This window comes from Saccoglossus kowalevskii, chromosome 3, assembly GCF_978046115.1.
Source record: "Saccoglossus kowalevskii chromosome 3, keSacKowa6.1, whole genome shotgun sequence".
In the NCBI taxonomy this organism is placed as follows: Eukaryota; Metazoa; Hemichordata; class Enteropneusta; family Harrimaniidae; genus Saccoglossus; species Saccoglossus kowalevskii.
In genome coordinates, this window is record NC_140643.1 from 26,570,308 (window position 1) to 26,590,168 (window position 19,861).

The 19,861-nt window shown below is 40.1% G+C and overlaps 1 protein-coding gene across 1 annotated transcript in view; it reads left to right on the forward strand.

Moving 5' to 3' along the window:
- Positions 1-1,781: 1,781 nt before the first annotated feature.
- The window catches only part of LOC144345063 (uncharacterized), a 79,837-nt gene continuing 61,757 nt past the window's right edge, over positions 1,782-19,861 (forward strand). The window contains exons 1-3 of the mRNA XM_085496976.1: positions 1,782-2,069; positions 2,610-2,686; positions 6,183-6,305. Coding sequence (XP_085353102.1) covers positions 1,829-2,069; positions 2,610-2,686; positions 6,183-6,305 — 441 coding nt within the window. The 5' untranslated portion in view covers positions 1,782-1,828. The remainder of the gene's footprint in view (positions 2,070-2,609; positions 2,687-6,182; positions 6,306-19,861) is intronic.

The following is a 19,861-nucleotide window of genomic DNA, read 5'->3' on the forward strand; positions in this document are numbered from 1 at the left end:
AAATATTGAGAATACATAAAATACAGGTTCTAATACTTCAAATATTGAGAATACATAATATACAGGTTCTAATACTTCAAATATTGAGAATACATAAAATACAGGTTCTAATACTTCAAATATTGAGAATACATAAAATACAGGTTCTAATACTTCAAATATTGAGAATATATAAGTATTAAGTGTTTTTATTAATTAAAGGTTCAAGAGAGTATAATACCGATACTATAAAATTTTACATATTTTGTTTTCATATATAATACACAATTTTTTAATTATTATTTATACTGTATTTACTCTATTAGAAGCACATCTCCAATAGAAGCGCAGATAAACAAAAACTTACATTTGTTGAATACTGAATCATTAAAATATTACTTATTTTGACCATAGAAATACCTTTCACATTTACGTATTAAACTGTATGCGTTACTAATAGAGCAAATACAGTACATGTGTTTGTGACATAAATATGGACATAATGTTGTTTTGCTTTTTGTGACTCAAATTGAATAGCTTGCGACTTCAGGTTTGAAACGAAATGAAAATTATATAATAATGTAATTATTTAAAATTGTCAATACTACAATGTATAAATATTAATTATAGAGAACTAAAAAAATGACATAGTTGTTAATGCAATGGTTTCTTAAGTAAAAGTATTTCTTCACATCTTGAAATTTTGTTTGGTGACATATGAGGTAAAAAATGTGTATATTGTTGTATAAAATCTAAAAATACAAATTTAAAAAAAATAATTATATTTAATTCAGTAATTTTTTCAAAAAAATGATTATATTTTTGTTGTGTGGAATAGGTTTTATTCACCCATAATGCAATGTACATTTGGTTTGAACTAAGACCTTGACAACACAAGTTCATGTGATTGACATGTTGAAGTACTACTCATCACTAGCTTACACCCCCATGATGGAATGGTACATGCCAACTACTATTGACAATATTGTTTCTTTCATTGCTTACTCTGCTACAGGAAAGTCTGCTTGAAGCACCTGCCTTGGATAATCTAGTGTTGGATGAATGTCTGTGTATTGATGATAACAGCGTTCTTCAATTCATTCACGTCATAAACCGAAAGCTACGTACGTTGGAGGCACGTAAATTGTATAAATTCACTGATGCGGCTGTGGAAGTCATTGCCAATCGCTGCAAAGAGCTGCAGCATGTGAAGTTCATCGGGTGTAATAATTTGGGTCAAAAGTCTATCATTTCACTGGGGAAGCATTGTAAAAAGTTGCAGTCAATTGCCTTCATATACGAAAATGGTACAGATTGGCCACTAGTTGATGACGTTCTAAGTGTGCTTGTTGGTCATTTTACATCAGATCTTCTAGCCACAACCTTTGTTGGTTTCAAAGGAATAACTGATATTGGAATTAGTTATGTTGCCGAATGTTTTCATGAAAGTTTAAACGCAATCGATTTTAGTTCATGTGCTCATGTGACTGATGGAAGCCTGATCGGGCTGGCAACTAACTGTCGGCTTCTTCGCAGTGTGGCATTCAACAGTACGTCCATTTCAGACAAAGGTTTGAAAGCTTTATCAGAAAAGTGTATAAATCTACAGCATGTCGATGTAGGGAATTGTGTAAATGTGACTGATCAAAGTGTCAAATATCTAGCTGAACACTGTACTTTATTGGAATTCATCAGCGTTGAGAACTGCAAACAGATCACTGATGCTTCACTACGGGCTTTGACACTTCACTGCGGCCTTCTCCAAAATGTCAATTTCCACAACACTGGAGTAAAGAAAATTCCCATCACTATTCTCCGATTGGCATTCTTAGTGCAGTTTGATGTGAAAATGTGCAAGGAGCTGTCATTCCCACCCCCTGAGATTATTAACAAGGATGTAGACGGAATCACTGATTTCTATAGGAAAAGGCATCTTGGATACCGACTGCGTGTGTTGTTTCTTGGAAACCAGGGAAGCGGAAAAAGTAGTTTGGTGCAGTCATTAATCACGGATACTGCTAAGCTTGTGGATCACCCCACGGATGGAGTTAATGTTGAGTTATGGAATCCATTTCACGGTGTAGCAAACGGTGAGTAACCCAATGCTGTCACTTCAACATGAAAATAAAATGTTTCAAATTATCTACATAGTATTCACATATATAAATCAATTAAAAACAGGTGGTAATTCTTTACTTGGACACTTCTAGGCACAAAACTGATTGCGAATTGGATAATACTTGAATCATTTCAAAATTACATACCTTTGTACTAGTGATATCAAATTCATTGATCTTATGCAACTTTACTTTCTCACTGTAAATCCTCCTTTCTCCACAAAAAATATATAACATTATTCATATATAATCATGTTTTTTCTGGTTACTATGGTAGCTGTGGTTCACATTTAATCAATAATTATTACAACTTTTAAAACAGCTGTAATATTTCTCATTGGAAAGATTAATAACTACATTTAATTGACCTTGAAAAATGCTTTTTTTTTTTTACAAAGCATCACAAACAATGAAGTTATATTAACTAACAGTCTGCTCGTTTTTTCCAGGAAAGTATCAACCATATCTGAAAAATTAATTAAATCCATAAGTTCTGTGTTTTTTTTTCTCCAGAAGTACTGCTTGAGAGAGAATTGAGTCCAGATGAGAAGATTCTTGGTCTGGACATGTGGGACACCTCGGGCAGAACTGTGAGTAAAACATGTTTTTATTAAATACAACCTTGTCAAACCATAATATTTAAATAATCATAAATAGAAATTCAATATTTGTTAGCTTGTGGTAGTTTGATTATATTTTAATATATGCATAGTACATGGAAGTATGAAAGTACTTATTATATACTATGAGAGATTTAGAGACAATGGCTATAAGTATACTCTCGCAAGAGTTTTTGCAACAGCACAATTTTATTTACATTTTATTGACATAAAAAAGACTGTAGCTGTGTTCCATATGACAAATGTTACGAAAACACATACAAATACAGTACATAAAGTTGTGGATTAAAAATATTAACAATAATCATGAAAAATGCTAACAATTCTTGCAATGCAATTATTTGACAAAGCTGAAATAAAGAATCTATGTAAAATTAAACAAATACTTAAAATAATTAACATGCACTTTGAGCAATGATTATCATTGAACAAATTCAGCACTAGTAATTCAAATTTTTTTGGCAGAAAGGGAGATATGCACAGAACCAAAAACAGATTAGTAAGTAAGACAATAAATGACTTCATATAGTTGCTATGAGAACAACAAGAAAAAAATACCAAATCCCAATAGACACAAATTGTTATATAAGTGCTTACGTGTTATTGCATAAATTTATGCCTAATCAGATAGAGAGAATACAAATTAAAGTACTATAATAATTATAATAATATTAAGCTTCTTTTTTTCTTATATGAAGATAAAAATATTGAATTTATGAAAAAAATATACACTCTCTCAGCAGTGTGTTTTGGAATAAGTTTTAAATCTGTTGTAGGATGAGTGGTGTTACTTAATATCATGATAATAAACATACTACTATATTCATGACAACTACATGTATGATCATATGTATATTTACATTTTGTACTAATTTCTGATTAACTAAATGTTTGTATTGCTGGGTATTAAAAATAATTTTATAATCAACAAAGTGTGATGTTGCCATGACAACTCTTTGAAAGACATCAAAGATACTGTTTTAGTTCAGCTATTTTTTGAAAAAGGAAACTCTGATGTCAGTCTGAATAGGTCTGTGGGTGTTATCAGTGATAGGTTGACTATACAAGAACAGAGTACAGCTGTTGCTCGTTGTCATGACAACACAGCATTTTCCTACCTGTTATTGATTATCTTGTTTCAGTACTTTCCTCACGTAGACATGTAGCTCAATAACTGCTTAGTTTTATTGATTACATATAAGTTTGACCTTTATTGGTGTTACAATGAGACACAGAATTGCACAGCCAATAGTGGAATCAAGTTTATGCTTATCAAACAAATGATGTACTTGACATTGAATCACAATTACCAGCACATTTGTTAAGTCATCATAGTTTGTGCATGTGGATGATTTTGCTGTTAGAGATATTGATTTTAACTATTCTCTTTTAACTCTCTTCTACCAATTATATAAATCCTTCGAAACTCTATGGATCTGTGGATAGTGTTATTATGTGTATCATATGGTTTAATGAAAATGCTGCTTTTCATCTATTCTCCATATGTAAATGGTAGACACAAGTAAAATGACAAAATATGCTGTGATTGACACAAATAGCATCATGAGGTCATTCAATGCAATACATTGGTGAATTGCACCATGTGGTCATTCAATGCAATGCATTGGTGAATTGCATCATGAGGTCATATCAACTGCAATGCATTGGTGAATTGCATCATGAGGTCATATCAACTGCAATGCATTGGTGAATTGCATCATGAGGTCATATAAACTGCAATGCATTGATGAATTGTACCATGAGGTCATATCAACTGCAATACATTGGTGAATTGCATCATGTGGTCATTCAATGCAATGCATTGGTGAATTGCATCATGAGGTCATATCAACTGCAATACATTGGTGAATAGCATCATGTGGTCATATCAACTGCAATGCATTGGTGAATTGCATCATGAGGTCATATAGACTGCAATGCATTGATGAATTGCACCATGAGGTCATATCAACTGCAATACATTGGTGAATTGCATCATGTGGTCATTCAATGCAAGGCATTGGTGAATAGCATCATGAGGTCATATCAACTGCAATACATTGGTGAATTGCACCATGAGGTCATATCAACTGCAATACATTGGTGAATTGCATCATGTGGTCATTCAATGCAAGGCATTTGTGAATTGCACCATGAGGTCATATCAACTGCAATGCATTGGTGAATTGCATCATGAGGTCATTCAATGCAATACATTGGTGAATTGCACCATGAGGTCATATCAACTGCAATACATTGGTGAATAGCATCATGTGGTCATATCAACTGCAATGCATTGATGAATTGCACCATTAGGTCATATCAACTGCAATACATTGGTGAATTGCATCATGTGGTCATTCAATGCAAGGCATTGGTGAATAGCACCGTGAGGTCATATAAACTGCAATGCATTGATGAATTGCACCATGAGGTCATATCAACTGCAATACATTGGTAAATTGCATCATGTGGTCATTCAATGCAATACATTGGTGAATTGCATCATGAGGTCATATCAACTGCAATGCATTGGTGAATTGCATCATGAGGTCATATAAACTGCAATGCATTGATGAATTGCACCATGAGGTCATATCAACTGCAATACATTGGTGAATTGCATCATGTGGTCATTCAATGCAATGCATTGGTGAATTGCATCATGAGGTCATATCAACTGCAATACATTGGTGAATTGCATCATGAGGTCATTCAATGCAATACATTGGTGAATTGCATCACGAGGTCATTCAATGCAATACATTGGAAAATTGCATCATGAGGTCATTCAATGCAATACATTGGTAAATTGCATCATGTGGTCATTCAATGCAATACATTGGTGAATAGCACCATGTAGTCATTCAATGCAAGGCATTGTGAATTGCATCATGGAATGAATACTTGATTGTAGAATTGGCCTGCCATACATTTCAACATAAAACTCTGTATAGTTTATTTAAACATAAGTAACATAGATGCACCAAGACTTTTGAAAACTTATATAGTTGTAGTAGTAGTATTGGTAGATTGTTTATTATATTGACGTGGGACATTGAATTCTTACATATAACTATGAAAATACAAAACGCAAAATAAGCATTTTTTGTCAACCAGCTAACCAGGCTTATAAGTCACTATATATATTGTGTTGAGGGTCCACATGAAATACGAAATGACTTGAAATCAAACTTGTTGTTGCTGCTCATAAAATACATATCGCATAGTATATGTACATGCATATGGTATTTTTCTTATATAATTCAAAACAATATATCCCACGCTACAAATTAGCTAATATCAAACAGAACAGTGGAATAGAATAGAATAGAATAGAATAGAATAGAATAGAATAGAATAGAATAGAATAGAATAGAATAGAATAGAATAGAATAGAATAGAATAGAATAGAATAGAATCATGTTGTTTTCAGATCTAAATATATTTAAACTATTGCTTATAGATCTTTCAGCATTGTCATCAACTTGTCATGGACCAATCTATACTTTATGTGGTAGTATGTAATCTGACTGAAGACTCAAGTTGTGAGAGTGTAGTACAACACATAGATACCATTCAGACTAAGGTACATTATGATCTGACAGTATAGATGTGAAGGTCTGCTCTGTCATGACCAGTGCATTTGTGATTGTCAGCTAGTGGAACAGTGTAATAGATGTGAAGGTCTGCTCTGTCATGACCAGTGCATTTGTGATTGTCAGCTAGTGGAACAGTGTATTAGATGTGAAGGTCTGCTCTGTCATGACCAGTGCATTTGTGATTGTCAGCTAGTGGAACAGTGTAATAGATGTGAAGGTCTGCTCTGTCATGACCAGTGCATTTGTTATTGTCAGCTAGTGGAACAGTGTACTAGATGTGAAGGTCTGCTCTGTCATGACCAGTGCACTTGTGATTGTCAGCTAGTGGAACAGTGTAATAGATGTGAAGGTCTGCTCTGTCATGACCAGTGCATTTGTGACTGTCAGCTAGTGGAACAGTGTATTAGATGTGAAGGTCTGCTCTGTCATGACCAGTGCATTTGTGATTGTCAGCTAGTGGAACAGTGTAATAGATGTGAAGGTCTGCTCTGTCATGACCAGTGCATTTGTGATTGTCAGCTAGTGGAACAGTGTAATAGATGTGAAGGTCTGCTCTGTCATGACCAGTGCACTTGTGATTGTCAGCTAGTGGAACAGTGTAATAGATGTGAAGGTCTGCTCTGTCATGACCAGTGCATTTGTGATTGTCAGCTAGTGGAGCAGTGTATTAGATGTGAAGGTCTGCTCTGTCATGACCAGTGCATTTGTGATTGTCAGCTAGTGGAACAGTGTAATAGATGTGAAGGTCTGCTCAGTCATGACCATTGCACTTGTGATTGTCATCTAGTGGAACAGTGTATTAGATGTGAAGGTCTGCTCTGTCATGTCCAGTGCATTTGTGATTGTCAGCTAGTGGAACAGTGTAATAGATGGGAAGGTATGCACTGTCATGACCATTGTACTGTGATTGTCTGCTCGTAGAACAGTGTAATAGATGTGAAGGTCTGCTCTGTCATGATCATTGCACTGTGATTGTCTGCTCGTAGAACAGTGTAATAGATGTGAAGGTCTGCTCTGTCATGACCATTGCACTGTGATTGTCAGCTAGTGGAACAGTGTATTAGATGTGAAGGTCTGCTCTGTCATGACCATTGCACTGTGATTGTGTGCTCGTAGAACAGTTTAATAGATGTGAAGGTCTGCTCTGTCATGACCAGTGCATTTGTGATTGTCAGCTAGTGGAACAGTGTAATAGATGTGAAGGTCTGCTCTGTCATGACCAGTGCACTTGTGATTGTCAGCTAGTGGAACAGTGTAATAGATGTGAAGGTCTGCTCTGTCATGACCAGTGCATTTGTGATTGTCAGCTAGTGGAACAGTGTATTAGATTTGAAAGTCTGCTCTGTCATGACGTGTGCATTTGTGATTGTTAGCTAGTGGAACAGTGTATTAGATGTGAAGGTCTGCTCTGTCATGACCAGTGCATTTGTGATTGTCAGCTAGTGGAACAATGTATTAGATGTGAAGGTCTGCTCTGTCATGACTATTGCACTGTGATTGTGTGCTCGTAGAACAGTGTAATAGATGTGAAGGTCTGCTCTGTCATGACCATTGCAATGTGATTGTCAGCTAGTGGAACAGTGTATTAGATGTGAAGGTCTGCTCTGTCATGACCATTGCACTGTGATTGTCTGCTCGTAGAACAGTGTAATAGATATGAAGGTCTGCTCTGTCATGACCATTGCACTGTGATTGTCAGCTAGTGGAACAGTGTATTAGATGTGAAGGTCTGCTCTGTCATGACGTGTGCATTTGTGATTGTCAGCTAGTGGAACAGTGTATTAGATGTGAAGGTCTGCTCTGTCATGACCAGTGCACTTGTGATTGTCAGCTAGTGGAACAGTGTAATAGATGTGAAGGTCTGCTCTGTCATGACCAGTGCATTTGTGATTGTCAGCTAGTGGAACAGTGTACTAGATGTGAAGGTCTGCTCTGTCATGACCAGTGCATTTGTGATTGTCAGCTAGTGGAACAGTGTATTAGATGTGAAGGTATGCTCTGTCATGACCAGTGCATTTGTGATTGTCAGCTAGTGGAACAGTGTATTAGATGTGAAGGTCTGCTCTGTCATGACCATTGCACTGTGATTGTCTGCTCGTAGAACAGTGTAATAGATGTGAAGGTCTGCTCTGTCATGACCATTGCACTGTGATTGTCAGCTAGTGGAACAGTGTATTAGATGTGAAGGTCTGCTCTGTCATGACCATTGCACTGTGATTGTCTGCTCGTAGAACAGTGTAATAGATGTGAAGGTCTGCTCTGTCATGACCATTGCACTGTGATTGTCTGCTCGTAGAACAGTGTAATAGATGTGAAGGTCTGCTCTGTCATGACCATTGCACTGTGATTGTCAGCTAGTGGAACAGTGTATTAGATGTGAAGGTCTGCTCTGTCATGACCAGTGCATTTGTGATTGTCAGCTAGTGGAACAATGTAATAGATGTGAAGGTCTGCTCTGTCATGACCATTGCACTGTGATTGTCAGCTAGTGGAACAGTGTATTAGATGTGAAGGTCTGCTCTGTCATGACCAGTGCATTTGTGATTGTCAGCTAGTGGAACAGTGTATTAGATGTGAAGGTCTGCTCTGTCATGACGTGTGCATTTGTGATTGTCAGCTAGTGGAACAGTGTATTAGATGTGAAGGTCTGCTCTGTCATGACCAGTGCATTTGTGATTGTCAGCTAGTGGAACAATGTAATAGATGTGAAGGTATGCTCTGTCATGACCAGTGCATTTGTGATTGTCAGCTAGTGGAACAGTGTATTAGATGTGAAGGTCTGCTCTGTCATGACCAGTGCATTTGTGATTGTCAGCTAGTGGAACAATGTAATAGATGTGAAGGTCTGCTCTGTCATGACCATTGCACTGTGATTGTCAGCTAGTGGAACAGTGTATTAGATGTGAAGGTCTGCTCTGTCATGACCAGTGCATTTGTGATTGTCAGCTAGTGGAACAGTGTATTAGATGTGAAGGTCTGCTCTGTCATAACCAGTGCATTTGTGATTGTCAGCTAGTGGAACAGTGTATTAGATGTGAAGGTCTGCTCTGTAATGACCAGTGCATTTGTGATTGTCAGCTAGTGGAACAGTGTAATAGATGTGAAGGTCTGCTCTGTCATGACCAGTGCATTTGTGATTGTCAGCTAGTGGAACAGTGTAATAGATGTGAAGGTCTGCTCTGTCATGACCAGTGCATTTGTGATTGTCAGCTAGTGGAACAGTGTAATAGATGTGAAGGTCTGCTCTGTCATGACCAGTGCATTTGTGATTGTCAGCTAGTGGAACAGTGTATTAGATGTGAAGGTCTGCTCTGTCATGACCAGTGCATTTGTGATTGTCTGATCGTAGAACAGTGTAATAGATGTGAAGGTCTGCTCTGTCATGACCATTGCACTGTGATTGTCAGCTAGTGGAACAGTGTATTAGATGTGAAGGTCTGCTCTGTCATGACCAGTGCATTTGTGATTGTCAGCTAGTGGAACAGTGTATTAGATGTGAAGGTCTGCTCTGCCATGACCAGTGCATTTGTGATTGTCAGCTAGTGGAACAGTGTATTAGATGTGAAGGTCTGCTCTGTAATGACCAGTGCATTTGTGATTGTCAGCTAGTGGAACAGTGTAATAGATGTGAAGGTCTGCTCTGTCATGACCAGTGCATTTGTGATTGTCAGCTAGTGGAACAGTGTATTAGATGTGAAGGTATGCTCTGTCATGACCAGTGCATTTGTGATTGTCAGCTAGTGGAACAGTGTATTAGATGTGAAGGTCTGCTCTGTCATGACCATTGCACTGTGATTGTCTGCTCGTAGAACAGTGTAATAGATGTGAAGGTCTGCTCTGTCATGACCATTGCACTGTGATTGTCAGCTAGTGGAACAGTGTATTAGATGTGAAGGTCTGCTCTGTCATGACCATTGCACTGTGATTGTCTGCTCGTAGAACAGTGTAATAGATGTGAAGGTCTGCTCTGTCATGACCATTGCACTGTGATTGTCTGCTCGTAGAACAGTGTAATAGATGTGAAGGTCTGCTCTGTCATGACCATTGCACTGTGATTGTCAGCTAGTGGAACAGTGTATTAGATGTGAAGGTCTGCTCTGTCATGACCAGTGCATTTGTGATTGTCAGCTAGTGGAACAATGTAATAGATGTGAAGGTCTGCTCTGTCATGACCATTGCACTGTGATTGTCAGCTAGTGGAACAGTGTATTAGATGTGAAGGTCTGCTCTGTCATGACCAGTGCATTTGTGATTGTCAGCTAGTGGAACAGTGTATTAGATGTGAAGGTCTGCTCTGTCATGACGTGTGCATTTGTGATTGTCAGCTAGTGGAACAGTGTATTAGATGTGAAGGTCTGCTCTGTCATGACCAGTGCATTTGTGATTGTCAGCTAGTGGAACAATGTAATAGATGTGAAGGTATGCTCTGTCATGACCAGTGCATTTGTGATTGTCAGCTAGTGGAACAGTGTATTAGATGTGAAGGTCTGCTCTGTCATGACCAGTGCATTTGTGATTGTCAGCTAGTGGAACAATGTAATAGATGTGAAGGTCTGCTCTGTCATGACCATTGCACTGTGATTGTCAGCTAGTGGAACAGTGTATTAGATGTGAAGGTCTGCTCTGTCATGACCAGTGCATTTGTGATTGTCAGCTAGTGGAACAGTGTATTAGATGTGAAGGTCTGCTCTGTCATAACCAGTGCATTTGTGATTGTCAGCTAGTGGAACAGTGTATTAGATGTGAAGGTCTGCTCTGTAATGACCAGTGCATTTGTGATTGTCAGCTAGTGGAACAGTGTAATAGATGTGAAGGTCTGCTCTGTCATGACCAGTGCATTTGTGATTGTCAGCTAGTGGAACAGTGTAATAGATGTGAAGGTCTGCTCTGTCATGACCAGTGCATTTGTGATTGTCAGCTAGTGGAACAGTGTAATAGATGTGAAGGTCTGCTCTGTCATGACCAGTGCATTTGTGATTGTCAGCTAGTGGAACAGTGTATTAGATGTGAAGGTCTGCTCTGTCATGACCAGTGCATTTGTGATTGTCTGATCGTAGAACAGTGTAATAGATGTGAAGGTCTGCTCTGTCATGACCATTGCACTGTGATTGTCAGCTAGTGGAACAGTGTATTAGATGTGAAGGTCTGCTCTGTCATGACCAGTGCATTTGTGATTGTCAGCTAGTGGAACAGTGTATTAGATGTGAAGGTCTGCTCTGCCATGACCAGTGCATTTGTGATTGTCAGCTAGTGGAACAGTGTATTAGATGTGAAGGTCTGCTCTGTAATGACCAGTGCATTTGTGATTGTCAGCTAGTGGAACAGTGTAATAGATGTGAAGGTCTGCTCTGTCATGACCAGTGCATTTGTGATTGTCAGCTAGTGGAACAGTGTAATAGATGTGAAGGTCTGCTCTGTCATGACCAGTGCATTTGTGATTGTCAGCTAGTGGAACAGTGTATTAGATGTGAAGGTCTGCTCTGTCATGACCAGTGCATTTGTGATTGTCAGCTAGTGGAACAGTGTATTAGATGTGAAGGTATGCTCTGTCATGACCAGTGCATTTGTGATTGTCAGCTAGTGGAACAGTGTATTAGATGTGAAGGTCTGCTCTGTCATGACCATTGCACTGTGATTGTCTGCTCGTAGAACAGTGTAATAGATGTGAAGGTCTGCTCTGTCATGACCATTGCACTGTGATTGTCAGCTAGTGGAACAGTGTATTAGATGTGAAGGTCTGCTCTGTCATGACCATTGCACTGTGATTGTCTGCTCGTAGAACAGTGTAATAGATGTGAAGGTCTGCTCTGTCATGACCATTGCACTGTGATTGTCTGCTCGTAGAACAGTGTAATAGATGTGAAGGTCTGCTCTGTCATGACCATTGCACTGTGATTGTCAGCTAGTGGAACAGTGTATTAGATGTGAAGGTCTGCTCTGTCATGACCAGTGCATTTGTGATTGTCAGCTAGTGGAACAATGTAATAGATGTGAAGGTCTGCTCTGTCATGACCATTGCACTGTGATTGTCAGCTAGTGGAACAGTGTATTAGATGTGAAGGTCTGCTCTGTCATGACCAGTGCATTTGTGATTGTCAGCTAGTGGAACAGTGTATTAGATGTGAAGGTCTGCTCTGTCATGACGTGTGCATTTGTGATTGTCAGCTAGTGGAACAGTGTATTAGATGTGAAGGTCTGCTCTGTCATGACCAGTGCATTTGTGATTGTCAGCTAGTGGAACAATGTAATAGATGTGAAGGTATGCTCTGTCATGACCAGTGCATTTGTGATTGTCAGCTAGTGGAACAGTGTATTAGATGTGAAGGTCTGCTCTGTCATGACCAGTGCATTTGTGATTGTCAGCTAGTGGAACAATGTAATAGATGTGAAGGTCTGCTCTGTCATGACCATTGCACTGTGATTGTCAGCTAGTGGAACAGTGTATTAGATGTGAAGGTCTGCTCTGTCATGACCAGTGCATTTGTGATTGTCAGCTAGTGGAACAGTGTATTAGATGTGAAGGTCTGCTCTGTCATGACCAGTGCATTTGTGATTGTCAGCTAGTGGAACAGTGTATTAGATGTGAAGGTCTGCTCTGTAATGACCAGTGCATTTGTGATTGTCAGCTAGTGGAACAGTGTAATAGATGTGAAGGTCTGCTCTGTCATGACCAGTGCATTTGTGATTGTCAGCTAGTGGAACAGTGTAATAGATGTGAAGGTCTGCTCTGTCATGACCAGTGCATTTGTGATTGTCAGCTAGTGGAACAGTGTAATAGATGTGAAGGTCTGCTCTGTCATGACCAGTGCATTTGTGATTGTCAGCTAGTGGAACAGTGTATTAGATGTGAAGGTCTGCTCTGTCATGACCAGTGCATTTGTGATTGTCTGATCGTAGAACAGTGTAATAGATGTGAAGGTCTGCTCTGTCATGACCATTGCACTGTGATTGTCAGCTAGTGGAACAGTGTATTAGATATGAAGGTCTGCTCTGTCATGACCAGTGCATTTGTGATTGTCAGCTAGTGGAACAGTGTATTAGATGTGAAGGTCTGCTCTGTCATGACCAGTGCATTTGTGATTGTCAGCTAGTGGAACAGTGTATTAGATGTGAAGGTCTGCTCTGTAATGACCAGTGCATTTGTGATTGTCAGCTAGTGGAACAGTGTAATAGATGTGAAGGTCTGCTCTGTCATGACCAGTGCATTTGTGATTGTCAGCTAGTGGAACAGTGTAATAGATGTGAAGGTCTGCTCTGTCATGACCAGTGCATTTGTGATTGTCAGCTAGTGGAACAGTGTAATAGATGTGAAGGTCTGCTCTGTCATGACCAGTGCATTTGTGATTGTCAGCTAGTGGAACAGTGTATTAGATGTGAAGGTCTGCTCTGTCATGACCAGTGCATTTGTGATTGTCTGATCGTAGAACAGTGTAATAGATGTGAAGGTCTGCTCTGTCATGACCATTGCACTGTGATTGTCAGCTAGTGGAACAGTGTATTAGATGTGAAGGTCTGCTCTGTCATGACGTGTGCATTTGTGATTGTCAGCTAGTGGAACAGTGTATTAGATGTGAAGGTCTGCTCTGTCATGACCAGTGCATTTGTGATTGTCAGCTAGTGGAACAATGTAATAGATGTGCAGGTCTGCTCTGTCATGACCATTGCACTGTGATTGTCAGCTAGTGGAACAGTGTAATAGATGTGAAGGTCTGCTCTGTCATGACGTGTGCATTTGTGATTGTCAGCTAGTGGAACAGTGTATTAGATGTGAAGGTCTGCTCTGTCATGACTAGTGCACTTGTGATTGTCAGCTAGTGGAACAGTGTATTAGATGTGAAGGTCTGCTCTGTCATGACCAGTGCATTTGTGATTGTCAGCTAGTGGAACAGTGTATTAGATGTGAAGGTCTGCTCTGTCATGACCAGTGCATTTGTGATTGTCAGCTAGTGGAACAGTGTAATAGATGTGAAGGTCTGCTCTGTCATGACCAGTGCATTTGTGATTGTCAGCTAGTGGAACAGTGTAATAGATGTGAAGGTTTGCTCTGTCATGACCAGTGCATTCGTGATTGTCAGCTAGTGGAACAGTGTAATAGATGTGAAGGTCTGCTCTGTCATGACCATTGCACTGTGATTGTCTGCTCGTAGAACAGTGTAATAGATGTGAAGGTCTGCTCTGTCATGACCATTGCACTGTGATTGTCTGCTCGTAGAACAGTGTAATAGATGTGAAGGTCTGCTCTGTCATGACCAGTGCATTTGTGATTGTCAGCTCATGGAACAGTGTACTAGATGTGAAGGTCTGCTCTGTCATGACCAGTGCATTTGTGATTGTCAGCTAGTGGAACAGTGTATTAGATGTGAAGGTCTGCTCTGTCATGACCAGTGCATTTGTGATTGTCAGCTAGTGGAACAGTGTATTAGATGTGAAGGTCTGCTCTGTCATGACCAGCGCATTTGTGATTGTCAGCTAGTGGAACAGTGTAATAGATGTGAAGGTCTGCTCTGTCATGACCAGTGCATTTGTGATTGTCAGCTAGTGGAACAGTGTAATAGATGTGAAGGTCTGCTCTGTCATGACCAGTGCATTTGTGATTGTCAGCTAGTGGAACAGTGTAATAGATGTGAAGGTCTGCTCTGTCATGACCAGTGCATTTGTGATTGTCAGCTAGTGGAACAGTGTAATAGATGTGAAGGTCTGCTCTGTCATGACCAGTGCATTTGTTATTGTCAACTAGTGGAACAGTGTAATAGATGTGAAGGTCTGCTCTGTCATGACCAGTGCATTTGTGATTGTCAGCTAGTGGAACAGTGTAATAGATGTGAAGGTCTGCTCTGTCATGACCAGTGCATTTGTTATTGTCAACTAGTGGAACAGTGTAATAGATGTGAAGGTCTGCTCTGTCATGACCAGTGCATTTGTGATTGTCAGCTAGTGGAACAGTGTAATAGATGTGAAGGTCTGCTCTGTCATGACCAGTGCATTTGTGATTGTCAGCTAGTGGAACAGTGTATTAGATGTGAAGGTCTGCTCTGTCATGACCAGTGCATTTGTGATTGTCAGCTAGTGGAACAGTGTAATAGATGTGAAGGTCTGCTCTGTCATGACCAGTGCATTTGTGATTGTCAGCTAGTGGAACAGTGTAATAGATGTGAAGGTCTGCTCTGTCATGACCAGTGCATTTGTGATTGTCAACTAGTGGAACAGTGTATTAGATATGAAGGTCTGCTCTGTCATGACCAGTGCATTTGTGATTGTCAGCTAGTGGAACAGTGTAATAGATGTGAAGGTCTGCTCTGTCATGACCAGTGCATTTGTGATTGTCAACTAGTGGAACAGTGTATTAGATGTGAAGGTCTGCTCTGTCATGACCAGTGCATTTGTGATTGTCAACTTGTGGAACAATGTATTAGATGTGAAGGTCTGCTCTGTCATGACCAGTGCATTTGTGATTGTCAGCTAGTGGAACAGTGTATTAGATGTGAAGGTCTGCTCTGTCATGACCATTGCACTGTGATTGTCAGCTAGTGGAACAGTGTATTAGATGTGAAGGTCTGCTCTGCCATGACCAGTGCATTTGTGATTGTCAGCTAGTGGAACAGTGTATTAGATGTGAAGGTCTGCTCTGTCATGACCAGTGCATTTGTGATTGTCAACTAGTGGAACAATGTATTAGATGTGAAGGTCTGCTCTGTCATGACCATTGCACTGTGATTGTCAGCTAGTGGAACAGTGTATTAGATGTGAAGGTCTGCTCTGTCATGACCATTGCATTTGTGATTGTCTGATCGTAGAACAGTGTAATAGATGTGAAGGTCTGCTCTGTCATGACCATTGCACTGTGATTGTCAGCTAGTGGAACAGTGTATTAGATATGAAGGTCTGCTCTGTCATGACCAGTGCATTTGTGATTGTCAGCTAGTGGAACAGTGTATTAGATGTGAAGGTCTGCTCTGTCATGACCAGTGCATTTGTGATTGTCAGCTAGTGGAACAGTGTATTAGATGTGAAGGTCTGCTCTGTAATGACCAGTGCATTTGTGATTGTCAGCTAGTGGAACAGTGTAATAGATGTGAAGGTCTGCTCTGTCATGACCAGTGCATTTGTGATTGTCAGCTAGTGGAACAGTGTAATAGATGTGAAGGTCTGCTCTGTCATGACCAGTGCATTTGTGATTGTCAGCTAGTGGAACAGTGTAATAGATGTGAAGGTCTGCTCTGTCATGACCAGTGCATTTGTGATTGTCAGCTAGTGGAACAGTGTATTAGATGTGAAGGTCTGCTCTGTCATGACCAGTGCATTTGTGATTGTCTGATCGTAGAACAGTGTAATAGATGTGAAGGTCTGCTCTGTCATGACCATTGCACTGTGATTGTCAGCTAGTGGAACAGTGTATTAGATGTGAAGGTCTGCTCTGTCATGACGTGTGCATTTGTGATTGTCAGCTAGTGGAACAGTGTATTAGATGTGAAGGTCTGCTCTGTCATGACCAGTGCATTTGTGATTGTCAGCTAGTGGAACAATGTAATAGATGTGCAGGTCTGCTCTGTCATGACCATTGCACTGTGATTGTCAGCTAGTGGAACAGTGTAATAGATGTGAAGGTCTGCTCTGTCATGACGTGTGCATTTGTGATTGTCAGCTAGTGGAACAGTGTATTAGATGTGAAGGTCTGCTCTGTCATGACTAGTGCACTTGTGATTGTCAGCTAGTGGAACAGTGTATTAGATGTGAAGGTCTGCTCTGTCATGACCAGTGCATTTGTGATTGTCAGCTAGTGGAACAGTGTATTAGATGTGAAGGTCTGCTCTGTCATGACCAGTGCATTTGTGATTGTCAGCTAGTGGAACAGTGTAATAGATGTGAAGGTCTGCTCTGTCATGACCAGTGCATTTGTGATTGTCAGCTAGTGGAACAGTGTAATAGATGTGAAGGTTTGCTCTGTCATGACCAGTGCATTCGTGATTGTCAGCTAGTGGAACAGTGTAATAGATGTGAAGGTCTGCTCTGTCATGACCATTGCACTGTGATTGTCTGCTCGTAGAACAGTGTAATAGATGTGAAGGTCTGCTCTGTCATGACCATTGCACTGTGATTGTCTGCTCGTAGAACAGTGTAATAGATGTGAAGGTCTGCTCTGTCATGACCAGTGCATTTGTGATTGTCAGCTCATGGAACAGTGTACTAGATGTGAAGGTCTGCTCTGTCATGACCAGTGCATTTGTGATTGTCAGCTAGTGGAACAGTGTATTAGATGTGAAGGTCTGCTCTGTCATGACCAGTGCATTTGTGATTGTCAGCTAGTGGAACAGTGTATTAGATGTGAAGGTCTGCTCTGTCATGACCAGCGCATTTGTGATTGTCAGCTAGTGGAACAGTGTAATAGATGTGAAGGTCTGCTCTGTCATGACCAGTGCATTTGTGATTGTCAGCTAGTGGAACAGTGTAATAGATGTGAAGGTCTGCTCTGTCATGACCAGTGCATTTGTGATTGTCAGCTAGTGGAACAGTGTAATAGATGTGAAGGTCTGCTCTGTCATGACCAGTGCATTTGTGATTGTCAGCTAGTGGAACAGTGTAATAGATGTGAAGGTCTGCTCTGTCATGACCAGTGCATTTGTTATTGTCAACTAGTGGAACAGTGTAATAGATGTGAAGGTCTGCTCTGTCATGACCAGTGCATTTGTGATTGTCAGCTAGTGGAACAGTGTAATAGATGTGAAGGTCTGCTCTGTCATGACCAGTGCATTTGTTATTGTCAACTAGTGGAACAGTGTAATAGATGTGAAGGTCTGCTCTGTCATGACCAGTGCATTTGTGATTGTCAGCTAGTGGAACAGTGTAATAGATGTGAAGGTCTGCTCTGTCATGACCAGTGCATTTGTGATTGTCAGCTAGTGGAACAGTGTATTAGATGTGAAGGTCTGCTCTGTCATGACCAGTGCATTTGTGATTGTCAGCTAGTGGAACAGTGTAATAGATGTGAAGGTCTGCTCTGTCATGACCAGTGCATTTGTGATTGTCAGCTAGTGGAACAGTGTAATAGATGTGAAGGTCTGCTCTGTCATGACCAGTGCATTTGTGATTGTCAACTAGTGGAACAGTGTATTAGATATGAAGGTCTGCTCTGTCATGACCAGTGCATTTGTGATTGTCAGCTAGTGGAACAGTGTAATAGATGTGAAGGTCTGCTCTGTCATGACCAGTGCATTTGTGATTGTCAACTAGTGGAACAGTGTATTAGATGTGAAGGTCTGCTCTGTCATGACCAGTGCATTTGTGATTGTCAACTTGTGGAACAATGTATTAGATGTGAAGGTCTGCTCTGTCATGACCAGTGCATTTGTGATTGTCAGCTAGTGGAACAGTGTATTAGATGTGAAGGTCTGCTCTGTCATGACCATTGCACTGTGATTGTCAGCTAGTGGAACAGTGTATTAGATGTGAAGGTCTGCTCTGCCATGACCAGTGCATTTGTGATTGTCAGCTAGTGGAACAGTGTATTAGATGTGAAGGTCTGCTCTGTCATGACCAGTGCATTTGTGATTGTCAACTAGTGGAACAATGTATTAGATGTGAAGGTCTGCTCTGTCATGACCATTGCACTGTGATTGTCAGCTAGTGGAACAGTGTATTAGATGTGAAGGTCTGCTCTGTCATGACCATTGCACTGTGATTGTCAGCTAGTGGAACAGTGTAATAGATGTGAAGGTCTACTCTGTCATGACCAGTGCATTTGTGATTTTCAGCTAGTGGAACAGTATTAGATGTGAAGGTCTGCTCTGCCATGACCAGTGCATTTGTGATTGTCAGCTAGTGGAACAGTGTAATAGATGTGAAGGTCTACTCTGTCATGACCAGTGCATTTGTGATTTTCAGCTAGTGGAACAGTATTAGATGTGAAGGTCTGCTCTGTCATGACCAGTGCATTTGTGATTGTCAGCTAGTGGAACAGTGTATTAGATGTGAAGGTCTGCTCTGTCATGACCAGTGCATTTGTGATTGTCAACTAGTGAAACAGTGTAATAGATGTGAAGGTCTGCTCTGTCATGACCAGTGCATTTGTGATTGTCAGCTAGTGGAACAGTGTAATAGATGTGAAGGTCTACTCTGTCATGACCAGTGCACTTGTGATTGTCAGCTAGTGGAACTGTGTATTAGATGTGAAGGTCTGCTCTGTCATGACCAGTGCATTTGTGATTGTCAGCTAGTGGAACAGTGTAATAGATGTGAAGGTCTACTCTGTCATGACCAGTGCATTTGTGATTGTCAGCTAGTGGAACAGTGTATTAGATATGAAGGTCTGCTCTGTCATGACCAGTGCATTTGTGATTGTCAGCTAGTGGAACAGTGTAATAGATGTGAAGGTCTGCTCTGTCATGACCAGTGCACTTGTGATTGTTAGCTAGTGGAACAGTGTATTAGATTTGAAAGTCTGCTCTGTCATGACCAGTGCATTTGTGATTGTCAGCTAGTGGAACAGTGTATTAGATTTGAAAGTCTGCTCTGTCATGACGTGTGCATTTGTGATTGTTAGCTAGTG